At 42.8% G+C, this 20,665-nt stretch overlaps 1 protein-coding gene across 1 annotated transcript in view; it reads left to right on the plus strand.

Moving 5' to 3' along the window:
* Window positions 1–16,379: 16,379 nt before the first annotated feature.
* The window catches only part of ptchd4 (patched domain containing 4), a 46,159-nt gene continuing 41,873 nt past the window's right edge, over window positions 16,380–20,665 (plus strand). The window contains exon 1 of the mRNA XM_056363539.1: window positions 16,380–17,555. Within this exon, the coding sequence (XP_056219514.1) occupies window positions 16,956–17,555 (600 nt within the window). The 5' untranslated portion in view covers window positions 16,380–16,955. The remainder of the gene's footprint in view (window positions 17,556–20,665) is intronic.

Raw genomic sequence — 20,665 nt, forward strand, 5'->3', positions numbered from 1 at the left:
GCTTCATGCCGTGCCAATGAACTCTGGATATTTTTGAACTTCTCTCAGACTCTGTGCAACAACAACACAGTGCAGCAGAGGAGGAGATTTTAAAGGAGGCATTCCCTGCTTGGCTCATGGCCGATGGCGGTGCTTGGCTGTATTTTAGCTTCGGGGAGGGGGGGGGCAGAAGAAGTTTTATTTCAGGGAAAGGAAGCTAAAGTTGGAACTAAATGAAGGGTGGGTGAGAGGATGAGAAGAACAGATGGAGAGGGGGTTACAGGTGAGAGAGCAGAGCAGGTGAAGGGGTGGAGAAAACATGCAGAGGACTGATGGAAAACATGGAAAGAAGATTGAGGATGGTTGCACAGGGACCCCACCCCCCACCCCCCACCCCCCTTCAGCCTGGAGGGCTGTATATTTCCATAAATGCTACGTCAGCATGGCGGCAAATCAGCTGTGACAAGTGCCGATGATTAATGAGGTTAGGAGCGACTGCTCCAACATCATTTAACAAGTGGCCATATTTTTTGACGGAGACTGTTTTACAGTGCATTTCAGAGGCGGTTAGAGAATCTCCATGTGCGGATACAGGCACCTTGTACATCCGGCTTACAGCCGCTCCCACCACCAGTGTTATTTATGCATTTCACAGAGGAATATATTTTCTTGACGGTGTCTGTTGTAGATCAAAGGTGGAGGATGCAGGCGTGCAGCGGCGGATAAAAGATTCACATCCTTCAAGTTGGGTGTCCGTGCTCCACATCCTTCAACAACATAAATTAGTATAAGTATATACAATTAAAAAAAATATATATATATGGAAAGCATAGTTCAAGCCTTTTGAACATAACATGGCGTCTTTATTTGAACATCAGAATATTTTAAATACTAAATAAAATATATCCTGAAACCTTGGTTTGCTCCGTTAGCTCCCCGTGCTACTACAAGCTTCATGGGTGAAACAAAAGGTGGTGCGTTCACATGCTCCTCAGGCGGTCATCTCGTTGTGTTTGTGTTCATGTGCTTTTAAGTCGTAATGTGGAAACATTATAAATTAAATGTTGCAAAAAAATATAATACTTTGCACCATTAATCAAACATTTCGGTCAACGTTTCAGCGTCATTTTGGTATTTTTATTTAAGTTCAAGAAATGCTTACATTCTCAGCTTTATTAAAAGTCCATTATGATTTCATTGCTGAATTTTGAAACTCCTGAAAATCTTTCATGACTTTCATGGTTTTTGGGAAATGAAGACAAGTAGGATGTACTCTGCTTTACTTGATCACAAGTCACACATATACGTACATGTAAACTGTGAGAAATGTTCCAACAGTCCTAACAAGTTAAGGACATTTCTTGAATAAGTAATAGAGTAATAGGTTTTGAGCTTTTTCCTATTTAGGCAAACTTGTTTTTATATAATCTAGTCAATTCCAGATGTTATAGTGGAGGTTCAGTTTCAGTTTTTCATTCAAACTGGTCTTCTTTGACCTGCCCCCTCTAGCAGTGCTGATTAAAAACGGATCAATAAATAATTACAATATAAAATCCATAAGATGCCCTCTTCCATACATGTATGTCCAGACTCCAACACATACATGCCATAAATGAACTGTATATGGAGGTCAAACAACAGGAATATCAACATGTAGTGCTTCTTCTTTCTCTCCTATAGAGATAATGAAAACCATTATTCCCTTATGCTTTTTTTTTCTTGTCATTCAGGTTTGACAGAAGAGAAGAAAAGATGAAACCAGCATCAAACCTGGAGCTCTGGGAGCAAATGATATGAACCGACTGATTCTTCAGAAATTTCCCATTTCATATAGTACAAGTACATTATCCAGAATTTCGTAGCATATGTCAATATCACGGAGGCACTTACACAACTGCAACCATTGTTCAGGTAACAATGTGTATGTTAAGCAGGCTTCTAGCTTAATCACAGCTGCGGCGACTCTTTACGAGACAGTGTCGTAGCTCCAAGTGCAGGGGTGGTTGGGACTTTGCCATCCAGGCTCTTAGGTTTTTACTCAGTGACTAAGAAGCTTAGGGCAGCAAAATGAGGGTGATAGTTGACATCCCTTCACAATAAACATCTCTGCAGACATGCTTTTTATATAATTACTCTGTTTCGTTTTGATTGGATTTGCCTGTTTTATATGCCTATTATCATCATATTTATTGGTACTGCAGCAGGAACTATGCGTGTGTTTTTTCATCAGCAGAGGAAAAGGAAATGGCAAGAGGAGGAAATCCAAACCTTTCTGTTAGAAGGCCTCAGGCAGCAGGTTTATCAAGGGCTGCAAATTTCAATTCAACAAATGTGGAGGTCTTCTTTAACCTATTACAGCCTAAGGCATCCTGAGCACTGTTTGAAAACAACCTCCAGAAACCTGAGGAATTTTTCTTAAAAAACTTGGTGTTCACCAAAACCTTTTATTACTCAGCCTCTGAAGCTGATAGAAACATGAAACATAAACCATTCATGTCTGTCTGTATGTGTGTGTGTGTGTGTGTGTGTGTGATTTGATGTTCACCAGGAACATGCTGCAGACCGCTCACCCAAAACTCCAAGGACAAACCCCAGAGCTGATTCCCAGAGGGCCAGTGGCGGAGGACAAGGGTCAGTGCCGACACATTAAAAAAAGTGTTCCCAAAAGGTGAAATGTAATGTAAAGTACAGTGTCTTGTCTTGGCCGGGGGGAGAGCAGTGGATTTCTTTCTCCATCTGTGGCCTGTGGTCACATGTAGACTGCACCGATTGAGACCACAACTACATTTACCACCACTCTGAGTGACCGAGTGAGTGACGCAATTTTGATGAAATTGTCGTCATGCCTTTGTCGTTTTAATCCTTGTGAAGTTGGAACAAAAATGCTCCTGCTCCTGTAATATTTATATTGCATATAAGCTGTAGAGCAATCTATAATGAAACAGTGATTCAATCTCGCATTAAGGTCCAAATTCACTGAGCATTCGTCTATTACAGCAAAAGAGGATGAAATGCATTTTTGACTTGTCTTCCATTTACTGTAAATTCCCCTTTTCAGAAATGTAAAAATGTGATGCACATCTCATCGTTGAAAATCAATTAATCAATCGATCAAATCATTATCAACGCTGCCACTGCAGAGGAGTTACGAAATGTTAAATAATCATAGCTAATGATAGAAGCAGAGCTAAACTTGTGGTGATGCAGTCGCCTGGAAGATAAAGGTTATGAATTACTGCTGTAGTTTAACCCCCTTCACTGACAGGGGAGCTGTGGGTCAGTGAGGTGTACGAGTATCACTCCCTCTGTACCACTTAACAGGCTTTGACAAAGCCACTGGACCCTTAACTGCTCAAGGAGTCGCCCAGTAGATAATAATAAAGCTGTGGGTTGGACTGGGCGGCGTCCAGCTGGGCATTGCTTGTCTCTGAATAGAACAGACACTGAGCAGACCCACTGTCGTTTATAATAAAAGAGACAGACTAAAATGGGTAAAAAGGCCAAGCTGCACAAGCATTAGACTGGTGACACGACACAAGTTTTTCAATCCATTTTAATTATCTTATTTATTTACTGTCCAATGGCAGACCCTGCTATCCTTTGAGGAGACGGAGAGCCAGAGAGTTCAAAACATCTCATAGCCGTTAGCTGTGTTGCACCATCCACCCTCGTTTAACCCTTTAACCCCCGTCAAAACATCAGTTGCTCCACAAAAAGTGACACACTTTACAGATACAGTAGTTATAAGACATTACTCAATAGTGCAAATACATAAGTAAACAGTCCTAATTTGTTGTCCTGTTAGCGACTGATCTAGCTACCTTATGCACTGATAGTTTAGCAAGGTCAGCTAACACAGAGAGCTGTTGTGACGGAGTAGCACTAACAGTTTCCCTGGGTAGCGTTTCCCCAGCTGGCTAGCATGTTAGCTCACCAGCATTTGAAGAGAAAGCAGGTGAGGATATGGACATGGATGACACCAAGTTACGATGATGTAAGTGCTACCGCACTGGTAAATTTTTATGGAAGCTGTCATTTTTTTTGTATGTGTAGGCGGATGTGAAATGTCCCTCCTGGCCCACCCCTCCCCCACTCCAGAGGCTCGCCTCAACGTGGTGTCAGACCTTCAGCTTTATGGTTAGCACCTAGTTAGCACCATCTATCTTGTGAGGATCACTCATAGCTGCTCTGTGACTGGACATTCAAGACCAGACTGACCACATTTTGTTTTCTCCTAGGGAATTCTGGGTAATATTCTGTAAATTCCCCCCACCCATCCTGAGAGGAACAGCCACTGAGCAATTGCCAATTAAAAAGGACAGACTGACAGATTGGATTGTGGCATAAAATGGGCGGACATACTGACAGACATAGGTGATTTATGGTGTGTCTGTGTGTGTGTTTGTGTGTGTGTGTGTGTGTGTGTGTGTGTTTCTGTGTGTGTGTGTGTGTGTGTGTTTGTGTGTGTGTGTGTGTGTGTGTGTGTGTGCGTGCGTGCGCGTGCGTGCGTGTGCAAGTGTGAGGAGGAGAGGTGACAAGCCTTCCATTCAGGGACCACCAGTGCAACTGCTCATAACCTCTGCAGAACAGATGGAGAGGACAATGGGCACTTAGGGAGGATGACACAGAGGTATGTTTTATCAAGTTGAAAATCCTCCGTGTGTGTGTACTGTATCTGCTACCTGTGTTTCCCACTCTCATAAGGACATTGCTCAGTGCTTTCTTTTCTCCCTGCAGGTACACTGATGTGATGTTAGAGGCCATAAAGATGCTAACTCTGCACAGGGATTCCTCCATCCCCCTCACAGCAGCCGTTGACTTCTATCATCTACCTCCTAGTATTTTTTCTACTCCCTTGCTCTGCTGCTCTGTCTCTGCGGAATAAAAGCCCTTTTCATGTCGGTGAGTGGGGGAAGAAATCTGGAAGGGTATCTCTCTCTCTCTCTCTCTCTCTCTCTCTCTCTCTCTCTCTCTCCTACACAACTTTAAAACCATTCCTTCAGGGGGTTGTTATGTACTGCATCTGCAGATTCACAAAACATGCTTCCTGGTAAGTGTCCTGAAGAGTAAGCACTGCTGCGTGTTCATATGCTTCGTTCATCAATTATTAACACTGTGCATTTGCGTTTCCACAGTTATTTTCTAAATAACAACAAGGGAATGAAAATCAAGCAAGAAAATGACAGATTGTGCATTTTAATAAACATATGGAGCATCAAAAAAATCAATCATAAAATCAGACCTGTGCACATGCACCTAAGTGCTGATTGCAATACAAGAACCAGTAAAGTCAATGTTAGTGGTTCATCAGGTTGTAGCTTGAAATCCTCCGGCAGCAACTAAGAAACCACGTGCAAATTCAGACAACATCACTAATTTGACACCACACGCGGCTGCAAATACTCACAACACACAATACAACCATATACAGACACGTCATCTGTGCTGCTTGTAGCGGTTCCTGTATTTGGTTGCATGTTTGCCATACTGTACCAAGCTGTGGTGAATATGTCAGTGTTGTGTTGACAGCCTGTTGCACGGCCCAAAGTGTCTCTAAATGATCAAGTTAATGCAGGTTAAATGCAAAGCTGGAGTCAGGACATGTAGCAAGAGAGAGACTGGATTCAAAACAGCATGTGGCAGAAAGAAAAGACAGTGGATGGATTGGAAAAACACTATAAAAGATAATGATCTTATCATGCAAACATTAACTTAATTGAGAATGAGCATAGCAGCGCAGAATGGCTAATGTTCCTCATCCATTAGCCACCTACACGAATATCACAATATCAGTTTAGTAGCCTCAGTGACATTCAAGACAATCGCTGTTATACACATAATGCATTTCTTTCTCATGTGCATACTTCAATAATTGGTGTAATAAGAGGGTCGAGTGTCACTGAAGGTTTCCTCAATTTATATTTAACAAACCGAGAAAGAGAAACGATGGCTCCGTGCTCTGGAAACAAATCCCAGCGCACCACAAGTGTTTGAGAGTGTTTGCTCTGGACAATTTGTGCCGGAGAAACAAGAAAAAGATACAATTATATCAAACCTGGCACTATCGCTGTGTTGTCTGCACTTGACCGTTGTTCAACAGAAAATATGAGGTTACAGCAACTCACCCTCAAACCACAAACATTTCTTCCATTTCTTCCTCTACAGGTTAAACAAACACTGGTGTATTTTTTACTTTATTGGACAGAACAAAGCTAGGTATCCATCTCTCTCTAGCCTTTATGCTAAGCTAGGCTAAACAAATCCAGACTACTGCTCCATATTTAACACCCACACGTGAGAGGGGTTTTCTCATCTCAGTTTCAGGAAGAAATTAGAAACAGTCACAAACCAAAAAAGATGCTTATTGGTCCTGGTATAGGTAATTACTTTTGAGCAGGGTGTGATGGCCAGTTAATGACACCCAATTTGGGTTAAGTGGGCTTACTATGAACAGTAGAAGACTCATTAGGGTCTAGTCTGTGGGGGAACAAGCAGAATCAATCAGTGAAAACGCTCATTAAGCAAAAGCTGTAGATTTTTTTTTTTTTTTTTCACTAAGTCAAATTAATAGGCAGATGAAAAAGTTTCTTCTTATTAAGATTTCTGGAGAATGAATAACCCGAGAGGCTGCTAAATTTAGCTAAAACTGGTTGAAGATGTCTTTCTGTAAAGATTAATGGTCATTAGAGGAGAAGCCGAAGTGAAAAAGAGCATGAATCCGGTGACAAAGGCCTGTGTTTTTGTTCTTGACATAATTAGGTGGAGTCTGTGTCTGTGTGCACTTTAGGATCAACCCGTAACGCAATGACAGCCCCCGCTATGCTCACCATGTGATGCTGCATCGGATGAGTTCAGCAGGTTCAGATGTGCCGCTGTCATGAAGGAAGAAGGGTGCAGTCATCGACTGTTATTGATGGAGCGGAGACAGAAATAGAAACATAATGCCTCATTATGTGCAGGTATTTTTGGGACACTAGTGACACTTTTCTGATGTTCCTTGTGCTGACTGTGAGCTATTTCCAGGGAAGCAAACGTGTTTTCTTTTGATTTCACTACTTGAATCAGATGCTTTGTAATAGCAAGTAAAGGTCTAAGCTGACATTCAAAATTTAACAAAAGACAAGTGGACCACAATGTCTGAAATAAAAATCTTAAAGTCACATTATAGAAATGAAACTGAATCGGACATCGAGTTTAAAATAATAGTTTGACAGATGCTTATTGACTTTCTGGGGGAGAGTTAGATGATAAAATCGATATCTCATACTTGCCCTCTGAATGTAAGGCTACAGCCAGTAGCCAGTTAGCTTCTTAGCTGTCGGTTACTGTTGGAGACAACCAGGCTATTTCCTGTCCAGCTAAGCTAACTAGCTAACATGTTTCATATTTACTGTAAAGATGTGAGAGTGGTCTCACTCTCCTCATCTAACCCTCCGCCAGCAAAGCAAACAAGTAGAAGAAGAAAAACAGTTGAGCAAGAGGTGGGAGGGAAGATGGACAATCAGGATGGATAACACAGTAATTACTGGCATGGCAATGATGAATGATCAAAGGATCCTGAGACAATGTGGCTGTGGGTGGTCCAAAGTGACAAACCTACTTGGAACCGTGAAGCCACCAGGGGAGGCAAAATGCAGCAGCAGCAACCAGATGCAGCTTTTGCAGTGCTGCAGCAGGTCAGACACGAGGCATCGAGGCCAGGTGGAGCACCACACTGGTCCCACCGTTGCAGCTGGTGAGAGAAAGGAAGAGCAGTCGTCCCTTAAGGATTTGCGTCGACAACAGCATGTGGCACGAGCATCACAACGAAACGCTGAGCAGGGAATCAACAAGAGGGACATCAGAGAGGCCAATCCCAAAATCCAAAGTCAAGTGGCCAAAAGCCAGTGACGAGCATGCATGGAGAGGCTTCGACCAGACCCTACACATCACCCTCCACAACAAGCTAAGAGGAAGCACAACCTCTAAACTGAACATCTTTAGTTGAAAAGGGAGGGAGAAATCCTCCAGTTGGTAAAGGAGTGGCATCTTGTGCAAAAATCATGGAGGAAAGCCAAGGACCACAAAAAGGAGGGCTAGAAGAATCGGTGGAACCAGATCAAAGTAAGACTCACACAGGGAGAAAGCAAGGGTGAGCTTCTCCCAGGACCCCTTCAAATACGACTGAGCCATCCAAGAGAAGGAGACCAGGACTTGGACCACTGAGCATAAGCGTTCTTCTCAGTCGTGGCAAACCTCACGACCAGCTACCAACTCCCCCATCCTTTTCTCAGCATTTGAGATCATCCTAACATGTGGAGGACATGTTCCGAGGAGTCCGACCCCAGTCAGGGTCGACGAAGGAGCTACAAGGTGACATCACCGCCCAACTTCAGACAGCAGCGTGTTCCTCCACACTCCTGAAGAGGCTTGAGGAGAGCTAACATTGACCCAGATGAAAATAAAACCAGCCAAGTCCTGCGGTCTCTCAATCTGGAAAGGAGTCAGGAAGCTCCTACAGCACAGCCTGAGGTCATTTTCTTCACTGTGTCTGTTATTGCAGCTGTTCAACAATGGCCTGGTACTGCCACACTGTACTCAGCTCAGCTAGGAAAGGTAATGCAGTAAAAAAAAAAAGAAAAAAGAAAAAAGAAATACCTCCCAGCTCAGCTTCAGCTTCAAGATGACGATGCACTGATGACAGAGCAAATTATAAACTGCTGCCACATCTGAGCCATTAGGTTATACAGTGAACACTATGAAACATTTAGCTTCCAAATGTAATTACATTTCCTCAGATAATATGGACACATTTCAAAATTTACAGCCGTGTGTTTGTAGTTTCCGTTCACTGGAGCATTGCCATGCTTTGCCTGAGCTGCCCAGCCAGTGTCTATAATGGCATTTCAGAAAAGGGGATATTACTGATGGGAAGACCAAAAATAAAAAAAGAAATGACGTACTGTATGTACGTCTTTGTAGGAATATACAGCCAGGATTCCCAGCACCGGTTCAGCCCAGTCTGTATAATGGAACCAATAACATTATCAATAGGAGATATATTTATGTAAGAATTACCTTTTCTATGAAGAAGAATGTCCTTTTTCCACTGAAAATTACAGAGAAAGAAGAGCTTGTAGAGTCTTGGACAGGAAGACTCAAAGCTGAAATGCTGCCAGAGGGGCTTCTTCAAAGTGCTGAATTAATGGTGTGAATAGTTCTGTAAATGAGAGATTCCAGTTTTTGATTTTTTAATACATTTTCAAATTTCTAAAATGATGTTTTTACTTTATTATAGGTAATTTAGTGTTTGTATTTTTGACAGATAGGCCTTTTAATGCCATTGTTAGCTGAGCTCTGTCTCAAACAGGAAAACTGAGGTTTAATTCCACAACCAGTAAGATTATTTTTTTTGCCCTCAAGGAGACGCGTGTGGGGGTGTGTGATTTTGTCAATCCATTTTCGTAGATGTAATGTAAGCATGAAAAACTGGCTTCCTTTGTGCTTGCATGTGCGTCTGTTTGTGTGTTTCTGTGTCTACAGTTGAATTTGATCATCCTATTGTGAGTGCTGCCTTGTGTTTGTGTGTGAGTCTCTGTTCTTTGTGGAGGAGCTGATGAATGGCTGTGATTAGCAGGGAGGGTGACACCGGAGCTTCTGGAGCGCCCTGCAGGATTACAGGACATCACCGGCGTTTGAGAAACAACCACTGAGGTAGAAAATCGCCACCATGAAGTGACACATTCATACACGTACATACAGAAGCATTTCAGTGACTTAAGAAAAGACAGATAAATATACACGAAACACACTAGTATATTATCTGGAAATACTTAGAGGCTGCACTTAAAGACATACAAAGGTTGGAACACTTGATTGAGTCTGTGCTAGAGCTTTTTCCAAAAGTCAAGCCCGAATAAATTCAGAATAAAATGTAATTTCCTTGACTTTACAAACACAACCCATATACCTTAATGTTTCCTGTTAACAAAGATAAAACTTTTAAAATAAGTGTTTTAGAGCCAGATAAGAACGATTAAACATCAGAGGTCAGCTTCGTCCAGTACCGTTAGAGACCACAAACCAAGCCATAAATCAAGCATAGACTCAGACCTAAAATTTAATAATAACATCGCATCTCCAAAACAAATGGTAGAAAAACATAATATTTCACAAAAATCAGACCAAAACATTATGTCTCGGAGGGGCTGCGACGCGAGCTGTCGCTAACGTTTGCTCAAGTCATTTCTGTAGATATTTTAATGTGGAAAACTTGTGAATAACTATCTTTTTAACCCTAAAAATGCAGTTTGTGAAATATTTTTCATGAGACCTGAGTAATGTCTGCTAGTATTCCTTTCAATCTGAATACAACGCCAACACCCTCCAGCGATAAGGGAGGACAGTCTGTACGTAGCCTGAGGGGGCACAGCAGTAGTTGATGGTGATTCAGACAGTGAAGTCAACAATGTTCAGAGAGAGTTTAGTAAGAAAATAAATCGGAAACAATAAAAGTGACAGAGAAATTCTAAATTGGATATGAGAGGGACATTATACCCTGTGCACAAGGCATTGGAGTATCAAGGGGTACATTTAATTACTTGGCATTCTTGTGCCTTTACAGGAGAAGTGTGCCGGCAACCGGATACAATGTCTCTCATTGATTTCCCAATCTGAAAAGGGCATTGCTGGTGAAATATGCATTTTCCTGTCTGCATTTGACTTGCTTTTTATTTTTTTATTTTTTTACTGCCATTTCATCATTAGTTTGCACTTTTACATAATTGGTAACCAATATAGGGCATTACATTGAGATACCTTTGCATTCCTGGCAGCCAACTTCTGTATTTAGATAACCTTGGTTTGGCATGAAACCAGGGTCATGAAAAATTTATGTACAGTAACTCAGCGACAACATCCGCTGTCAATTACAGTAAAAGAAAGCTATTATGTACACAGCGGTTTACACAGCGGTTTACACAGCGGTTTACACTGGTTTTACACGCTGTCGCTCCAGCTATCATGTTACCACTGGCGACCCTCTCTTCACTGACCACAGACTTTGGTTTCCGAGGGGAAGCACTTGGCATCCAATCAGAAGCTAAGTGGGATGTGGTCGTTGGGTGGCCTTTAACTGAGTCCTTCCAGACGGGAGGATTTATTGTTCTGGAAATTGAAAAGAATAAGGACGTAGTATTTTCTCACCCACTTAGGCCTGTAATCCATGAAACATTTATTTTGCCGCAAACTGTGCGTACAGATGAGAATTCAGGCTTTAGCAATGCATGTGACAGCTAAGTCATACTGTAGTATATATCGGTGGTGTGCTGTGACTTTTACAGATAGGCAAGCAGAGCCTTTTTCTCTCTTAAATTCTGGGCCTGTCCTGTCTCATCACATTTTTTGTGCTGCCTCTCTTTCCTGTGCTGAAAGTCTCTCTCCTGCATCTTGCTGCTCTCTGCCTTGACATCTTCACCTTTTCTCCTTCCGATCTGAAGACGTTTAAGGATTATTCTTCTGAACTGACAGTCAATATATGAAATGTGCAGTATGGGGGGAAAAAATATATAAAAATTGTTTCTATCAAAATACTTTTTCCATTAACTGACAATGACAGACTCCAGTGACAATACAGCATCCTGTGTTTTCCTGCCTCAGTGTTGTTAATCTTTTTTAGCTCATAGTCTGGACTGTAGTTGGGAAGCACAGGGGAGACGCAGGAACGCCGGTCTTTAGAAATTGTAGCTTTAGTTGTACCACAAACAGCCTAAAGAGCATATACATCGCACTGTACGTTCACAGCTGTACTGCTAACTGCTAACTAACTAGCTAACTCTTTCCTCCAGACGCCAGCTTCACCGCGCTCTCTCTCTCTCTCTCTCGCCAGCTAGGCACACAACCTACATACTGAGCTGTTCCTGAAAGGAGCTGCTCTACTCCTGTAACAATATTCTGTCTCAAACTTCTCAAACTTACAGCAGATCTTGCACAGAGATGATAAATCTGTGTAATGTTCTCGTTTACTTGCTCTCCTTTCCTCTTGAAGCTTAATGCGAGAGTTTAGTTTCCACACACTCCTGCGCATGCATATAATGCTGCAATATCATAACTGATCTCAGAACGGGGGGAGAAGCTGAGTCAAGAACAGCTTGACAAGCAAACAAGGCTAATGCTAGTCACCAGTCAAAGATTTCAGGATTATCCTCAATGCGAAATCCTCCAAAAAAAGGCTGCTGTCCCTTCCACTTGACAAGTTTGAGCCTCTGTCAATGGGACACGTTCACACCCGCAAAAATGACAGAACCGGCAGATACAGAGGCTGATCGTCAAGCTAGCTTACAGAAACAATAACCTGCTGCCACCACAAGTGGGCAGTAAAGTACATAAAGAACGCAAAAAGGCATCAGATCCTTGATGTGTCCTGTTTTGGATTGTTGAGGTCCACTTTAAGAATATTTAGAAACTTACAAAACACATTGTTTTCACATTTATGAATTTGACAAATGCTTTAAGTACATATTATTATGTTACTTAAATTTACAAAATTTGGTTCACAATCCCTTAGGAAGGGGGAGACATGTCCCCCCCTGTCCCCACCAGGATTTCCGCCTATGGGTCTGAGATCAGATGTAAGGACAGATATCACTTCCGAATCAGTATCGTTCTAATTGATGTCTATTTTTAGCTCTAACTGGGCAAGCTGTATGCCTTGCATGCCACTCGTACATATCACGGCCTGGCAACAAATGGCATGGCACTGAATTTGAAATGATCTTCACTCAGTGGGTAACATGTTAGATATAATACCAGCTTTAAAATGCCCCAATTCTGCCTCTCTCTGGCACTGAATGGGCCGTACCAACCATGAGCTCTTTGATACCAATGTTTTGTGTTAGATAAAGGCTACTCCTACCCAGCTGATAGTGAGCCACAATAGAGGGTTGTTTATCTCAAGTCCTCAGCAACGGAGGCCGTTGTGCAAGCTGAAGAATGGGAGGAGGAGGAATGCTGAAATGCTTGAAAATTTTTAAATAACTGTTTGTTCAACAAAAGTGCACAGACGTGAATTCTGCAGTGGTCTAATAATCAGGGTTGAGGCTTTGTCATGTAAATCAGCAGGTACATCCAAACAGCACCTGACAATCAAAAGGAACAAATGAGAACAAATAAGGCTGCTGCATCTTTAGCTCGGGAGGCTTGGCTGGCAGACTGCTGGATGAGGTTTTACTCATGCCAAGAAATTATTCAAGTGCAGAGGTAGTGACTGTACATGCCCTACTTTTTATGCTACTTCACTGCTGTTTCTCCAGTTGTAAGAGGTGCTGCTTGTAAAATCAGGCTCCACTGAGGCGATATTAAGTTCTGGGTCAACAACAACGGCAACACTCACACAATGAGATCACAGTTCGGGGGATTCTTCAGTGGCTTCCTTTGTATACAGATTGGGATAGGGGGGTTCAATGATGATTACCACTGTAAACCCAAGAGTATACAAATGGTATTAACCACGTAACAAGCACGAGTTAATCCTGATCCTGGGCTGTAATGGATTTTTCAGTGATGAGATGTTCACTAAAAGATGTTAGACCAAGACGAGGTTTAATCCGTTATGTGAGACTAGTCAACTAGCTGCAGGCAGCTATGTGAATGGGCTGGCTGATTGTAGCACATGCCGTAGCACCTAATGTCATTGGCGCAAATTATTATTATAGAGGTTTCCATTTAGTGAGTAGATTTATAGTCAAATTATTTAAAACAAACATTTGTTGATAAGAAACAAATTGCCTCTCAGGGGTCACTAAAGTACAACAAAAATTGAAATGTTAATGGCCTTGAAGCTACCTAATCTTGAGGCATGGTCTTATAATGGAGCTGCGTATCAAAATCTACTTTTAAAGATTCACTTCACCAGTCTTAAAGGTCCCATATTGTATAAAGATTTCGATGTAGTTTTTGATTATAAAGCAGATATAGGTTCTATATTAATACTGTGAAAGTATGAAAGCGCTCAGTCAACAGAGAAATGCCCCGACAAAAGTTGTGTTACAAACTAGGTGTGTGGAGTTTCTATAGATGCTATGGAGAACTAAAGGTCAGGATATCTCAGCATCTGCTTCATTGACCATTCATTTGAGGATCTATCTCTCACAAGTTTCTTTTATGCCAATACAACATTAAATCCCTGCAGTGCCATTTTAATACCTTTTAATATGTCAGTTTATATTATGATTAAATGTTGGCTATTCATAAATAATGTGTGTTTAATTTCAGATGATAACATGTTACACATATTCCGAGGTAACAAAACAGTTTAGTACAATGATCCATGCAGCCCTGACATTACCTCACAACAGTAATGAAACCCCTTTTTAGATTCATAGTAATTATAGGGTAGGGTTTTGACCAGGGCTAAAAGGATTAGGCGATAAATCAATTAGTCAACCGACGCTGAAAAATGAAATGGAGAGAGAGAGATAGAGAGAGAGACAGAGAGAGCATGGTGTCAGCTTTTCAAAAGTGACAATTTGCTTCTTTTTTTCTTTTTTAATCATTTGTAATGTTATGCTGAAAATCTTTAGGGCTGGCCAAACAAGAAATTCGACGACATCATGCTGGGCTTTAGGAAGTTGCCATTGCTTTAATCATGAAAATAATCTGCAGCATGAATCAATAATGAAAACAACTGTTAGTTCCAGCCCTAGTTCTGTTACAACATATTGTACTTGCAAGCTGCATGGAGAGGGAACGCGATCTTTTAAGTATGAAAGCTGCAGCAGCAGTTTAAGTACTGAGAACAACTGCATTATGCAACCAATGCAGTTCCGCCCGAGACCTTCACCTGATAACCTCACCCTAATCGGGGCCGTTGTATTTTGGTCCTGGATGGCTCTCTCATGGAACCCAGGAAGTTTAGTCACAAAACCATTACTAAAATATGAAATATTATTTGACAGGAAGAATGTCGAAAACAAAAGAAGAAGTAGCATGATGTTATTTCAAGAGCTTCAAAGTCCATGGAGGCACAGTGTCAGGGTAGATGGATGGTTAATTATAATTATAATTCTTTGAACTGGGAAGTTGTTGTTAATTTCCTTTTTCCAACCATTCACATTGCTTTAAGCCATTATGATGACGGTTCCCTGACATTTAAACCCAAAACATGGTTTTTCTTTGGCCCTAAAACATATTTTTTGAGCCTAGACCAAAAGTTGACAGCCGCATCAGAAAACTATCATAAGAATCATTTTTGTAATGGTGATTTGTAACGTTTGTTTTGCTATTGCTACATAGCCAATGTCAATATCTGTTCACTCACCAGTCTAGGAGAAACGTTGCATGTTCAGCATCAAACTTCATTCTTTATCTCGCCAAGAGCTGTCTCCAGTGGTGGAAAGCAACCTTCTTGTTTTACTTCTATTTCTATCACTTCTTGTCTTGTACTGAAGTGAGCATGCTAACCAGCTAGTCCCGGCCCAGTCCGACTGTCACTTTTCCGATACCGAGTCACTGTAGCGTCCAGTCTGCCCTGAAGAACAAACGCTACTCAGAGGATGTATTGGCTGAAGTTAATGCTAACTCTGGCTATGTAGCAATAGCGAAACTTACAAATCCTGCAGTAAAAAGTGGGGTCTTGTCAATACAAACCCATGTAAAATCTACTTCATTTGATTCAATCCATTGCTGGATTTCTTCCTTGTTTCCTGACTAATGTTGCACAGCATCATTGCACTGACTGTCGCCAGTGAACCGCATTGATATCTAAAACTGCTGTCTATTTTTGCTGACGCTTTGGTGCAACACCTGGAAAGAGACGACTCAAGGTCAAATCTGGTAATTTATTAAAAAATACAGCATGTCTGCTGCTGCTGCCATAAAACCTTGTCCATCACAATGGACATCTTTCAATCATTATCACATCTGCCCTGTAACATTTTCACAGAGTTAAAAAATTGCCTGGAGGCTTCAATCTTCATGTACCTGCTCCATTCATACTCATAGAAGCACAATAGATAGATAATTACATGTACCAGCCTCCATTTAAAACAATAGATTCGATTAACAGAAGTGTTAACGGCTGGGGTTGTAGAGTTATGTGTGTGAAGTCACTTAAACAAGCAAAAAAAAAACCCAAAAACCAGGGAGGTCTGTATCGTCTGGACCAGTCACACCACCCTGCCTGGCCTGTATAAACCACTCAGCATGAGGCACAACACAAGGTGGGTTTCCCCCATTCATGAAGCTGAACACTGACTCATCCCTGCAAGTGCTTTTTGGTCATTCAGCCACCTGCAGGAACATCTTACAACTCCCATCTTGCCTGTTGCCTCCACTGTTCCTAAAATAACCAGGCACCACCATCACCCCCCCCCCCCCTCTCTCTCCTCCCTCCCCTTCCTCCTCCTCCTCCTCCTCCTCCTCCTCCAGCCTTCTATCCTCCTCTTCAACCCCCGCCACATGGTTACAGTGAAGTACATAAATCAGGCGCCACGGCTGCTGTGAGAGCCGAGGAGAGGAGGCAGACAGGAGGAGTGCACACATGCACATCACACCGTCACGGCTCGTCGCTGCTACTGCAGCCGGTGCAGCGGAGGAGACTCGCTCGGCTTTTATCCATCACATGGAGGCGGAATGGCTTGAGCTCAGTCAACGCGGACTCGTCTCGATCGGCTGATTGCACGATGCTCTTCTGACTGTCTGCCTTTCTGTGTGTGTGTGTGTATGTGTGTGTGTGTGTGAGAGAGAGAGAGAGTGAGAGAGAGAGAGAGCGAGAGTGTGTGAGTGTGTGTGTGAGTGTGCGTGTGTGTGTGTGTGTCCATCCGTCCGTCTTGCCGCGAATTGCTGCAGTGCTGTTTTTCCAGGTGTTGTGGTGTGTGTGAATGTGTGTGTGAGTGTGTGTGCGCGCGTGTGTGTGCGTGTGTGTGAACGTGTGTGATGTTGTAGCCTGGTGTAATTCTCTTACGAATTGGACTAAGCCGGGGAACGGAGTCTGATGTCACATGTGCTTCATCGGAGGAAACGGGGCATCTGCAAGCTGGATTTTGTGGAGGATGCTGCGGCAAGTGATACACAGAGGGCTCAAGGCTTCGTTCTACTGGCTGGGCTTATTCGTTAGCAGGCACCCCGTTTTCTTCCTCACTGTCCCCGCGGTCCTCACCATCATTTTCGGATCTACCGTTCTCAGCCGATTCAAGCCGGAGACGGACCTGGAGGTGCTGGTCGCCCCGACTCACAGCCTCGCCAAGATCGAGCGGAGTCTCGCCAACAGCCTGTTTCCCATCGACCAGTCGAAGCACAAGCTGTACTCGGATTTGCACACCCCGGGCAGATATGGCAGGCTGATCCTGCTCGCCAAGTCCGGGGGAAACATCCTGGAGCTAGCCGACCAGGTCCTGCAGGTCCACAAGCAGGTGCTGGATTTACGCGTTAATTACAAGGGATTCAATTACACGTTCGCGCACCTCTGCGTCTTGAGCCACAGAGACAAGCGCTGCCTCTTGGATGATATCATCACCATCTTCGAAGATATCAGGCAGGCTGTGCTCTCCAACAGCACTTTCCTCAAGGTGCCCGTGAGCTATCCAAACACAACATTAAAGGTGAGTTTTTTTTAGTAGTTTTTTTTAATTATTATTATCAGTGTTTGCACACACTGCAGCTCCTCTTAACATGCATGTGAAGCCGGGCCTGTGGAAACTATCCAACCCCCGAAATCTCTCCTTCAGAGCCGTGGTGACAGTGCAGCAGCAGTCAGCATGTGAATATCTGGAGCAGGCTGGCCCTTTGGTGCTTGCCATAATTTCTGAATGAACACAGTGGGCTTGTATTCTCCCAGGCTGTGATGTGGGGCTGCAGATTGCTACATATATCAGCCAGTGAGGGAACCCTCTCTGTAACACAGACAGCCGGTTTGCAGTTTTCACCCTCCCTTGTTGGTGCAGGTGAATTGATTGGCTGCATATAGACCCTGACTGCTCCACACATACTCACACACATCACACACATACAAAAGGATATCCTCTGTCTTTTTTTTTTCTTTCTTTTTGATGCAGTGTCTCCCTCTGGCCTTTTCCTGGCTGTACATGCTTTATAATGACATTGCTGTAGAAGCTAATAGACTCCTGCTTCTCTCTATTTTCCTCTCTGTTGCTCAGTGGGATTTGACCGCACACATTTGTATCAGTAACACACGAGTTTCTCCCAGTAGTGAAACATGTGGATATGCTGCATGTGGTCATACAGGTGCTCACTCTGTAGGCCCGCCAGTCCATCAGGTGCAGATGTGCTCTGCAGAGTGTGATCAGGTGTTTGTGAAGCAAGTGAGGCTTTTAAACTGAAAAACTGTTGCACGCATGCAGGGTTTGAAACACTTACTATTTACCTAGCTTCTTAAAGATGAAAACCAATTTTCATCACTGTCACAACACCAGGCAAAAACAGTGCGAAGGTTATGGGTTTATTTTGCATCAGCTGCATGGTGTGTGCTTTTTATTGTACGGCCTTGAGGAACACTCACTGCACTGCACTGCACTGCACAGCTCTGCTAGAATATAGACATCACTATAACGACCAGCTTTATTCAGCACTGCTCAAATGGATTGTGAGGTCCATGCCACTGTATGCTGATATCGCACGCTCAAACTGTCACAAGCAGCATATTCAGTGTATCACGAGCCTGGCAGGTTGTAACTTCCATTGAGGAGCTGCCACAGCAGCGAGAGCCATCCATGCAGCATCAGCGTCCGAGCGGAGCGGCGAGGGCCATTCATCATCCTGTTGCTCAGCTTTTCTTTCAAAAGTTGACATTTACAAGATCCGTGGTTTTTTGCAGGGCATCGATGGATAATCAGATTTTTTACAATAACACACAGAAAAGCTGCACGGTTTACGCTCTCGTAGAAATGATCGACACAGAGTTTAATGTGAAAAGAAAATATACATTAGTGTCTTTGCTGCTGGAGAATGAGGCAATTAGAATGAGTCACTTCTATATCTACAAACAGCCATGTAGAAGTCAGTAGATAACTGTATTCAGTATCATTCTCCTTTTTGAATTTACCCTTTTGTACCTCTACATTTCTCACGTTGTCATTGACCTTGTGTCATATGTAATATTTCTTCAGTAGGAGGAAGTTCCAGTCAAATACATTCATACTGTCTGTGTTTAATAATATCCCTTTTGTAGCGACCACTACACTTGAATTTAAATTTTCACTTGTGGAAAATTGGGGCACCACCTTCATTAAATAGACAATGAGAGACCAAGTCAGTCTTATAATCAGAGGCTCTTGATACAGAGATCTGTGTATGTGCTTTGAAGGAATACACAAGACCATGACTTGGTGATAATTGAAGATATTTCTTTATAGCTTAATGTCTGTAAGGAGCTGAATAAATGAGGCATTGATGTTGATTACATAACAGAGAGGTCAGATGAGTAAAAATGATCTTTTGAATGACAAACTGATCACTTCATTTGGCAATAATGAAATGAAGTAAGTGGTTCAGAGTCACCAGAGAAAGGTGGGACGCTCTGAAGGTAACAGTTTCTCTAGGACTTAAAAATAAGAAATTCAAAGCACTGAGTGACGTGAACTCTTAGCACAGCAGGAGTAAAGTCTTCCCACTATTGGAGCGTTGTCTCAGAGCGGGTTGTTTCACTGGCGACTCTTCCCTCATTTTTGCAAGCGGAAGTTCGTAGGCGATACGGCTCCTGCTGGTTCCTGCTGGTTCCTGCTGGTTCCTGCTGGTTCCTGCTGGTTCCTGCTGGTTCCTGCTGGTTCCTGCTGGTTCTTGCTGGTTCCTGCTGGTTCCTGCTGGTTCCTGCTGGTTCCTGCTGGTTCCTGCTGGTTCCTGCTGGTTCTTGCTGGTTCTTGCTGGTTCCTGCTGGTTCTTGCTGGTTCCTGCTGGTTCTTGCTGGTTCCTGCTGGTTCCTGCTGGTTCCTGCTGGTTCCTGCTGGTTCCTGCTGGTTCCTGCTGGTTCCTGCTGGTTCCTGCTGGTTCCTTGGTACGTCATGGTCACTTTCCTGGACTAGACTCGTTGAAGAGTTTTGAAAGTAATTTTTGTTGACTAGACGACAACACTTAGAAAATACTGTCAAAGTGATACTTTCTGAAGTACAGATATGTAAATGACAAATTGAGGCTTTCATCTACCAATTAAAATGTAGTTAGCATAAATATGGCCACATCACTGACGACTTGTCACCTCTTCTCTTCGTGGCAGCTCTTTACTTTTCAGGTTTCTGTGACTGTTGAGCTGTTGCTTTCTGTGTTGACACACAAGAAAAAGAAAAGCTTCCCCTCCAATCCAACTGTCCTACTTTTGATATCGAAACATTAGTATGCGGAGTGTTTAGCTAACACAGCTAATCCTGCTGACGCTATACTACAGGAAGTGGGGCTGTTTGTCCTAAAAAAGACTTTCATATGATTGCCTAGAAACTGGTTTATTTCTGTGATGTGACTGAAGCGATGCCACTTATCTTTAGAATATAAAACTATCCTGTGGTCCAGCCTCTTCTTTACCCATGCGCATGCTAACTTGTGCCTGTGTGTCTCTATGTGACACATGTAAAAGTTTAACACGCTTGCATGCACTCAGGCACATGCACATTACTATTAACAAGTCGTGTGCGACATGAAGGACAGTATTTCTCTCTTGAAGGTTGATGTGACCTCTTTCCTCCGCGACTCTCCTCACTCTGTG

The sequence above is a fragment of the Seriola aureovittata genome, chromosome 19 (assembly GCF_021018895.1).
Source record: "Seriola aureovittata isolate HTS-2021-v1 ecotype China chromosome 19, ASM2101889v1, whole genome shotgun sequence".
NCBI lineage: Eukaryota > Metazoa > Chordata > Actinopteri > Carangiformes > Carangidae > Seriola > Seriola aureovittata.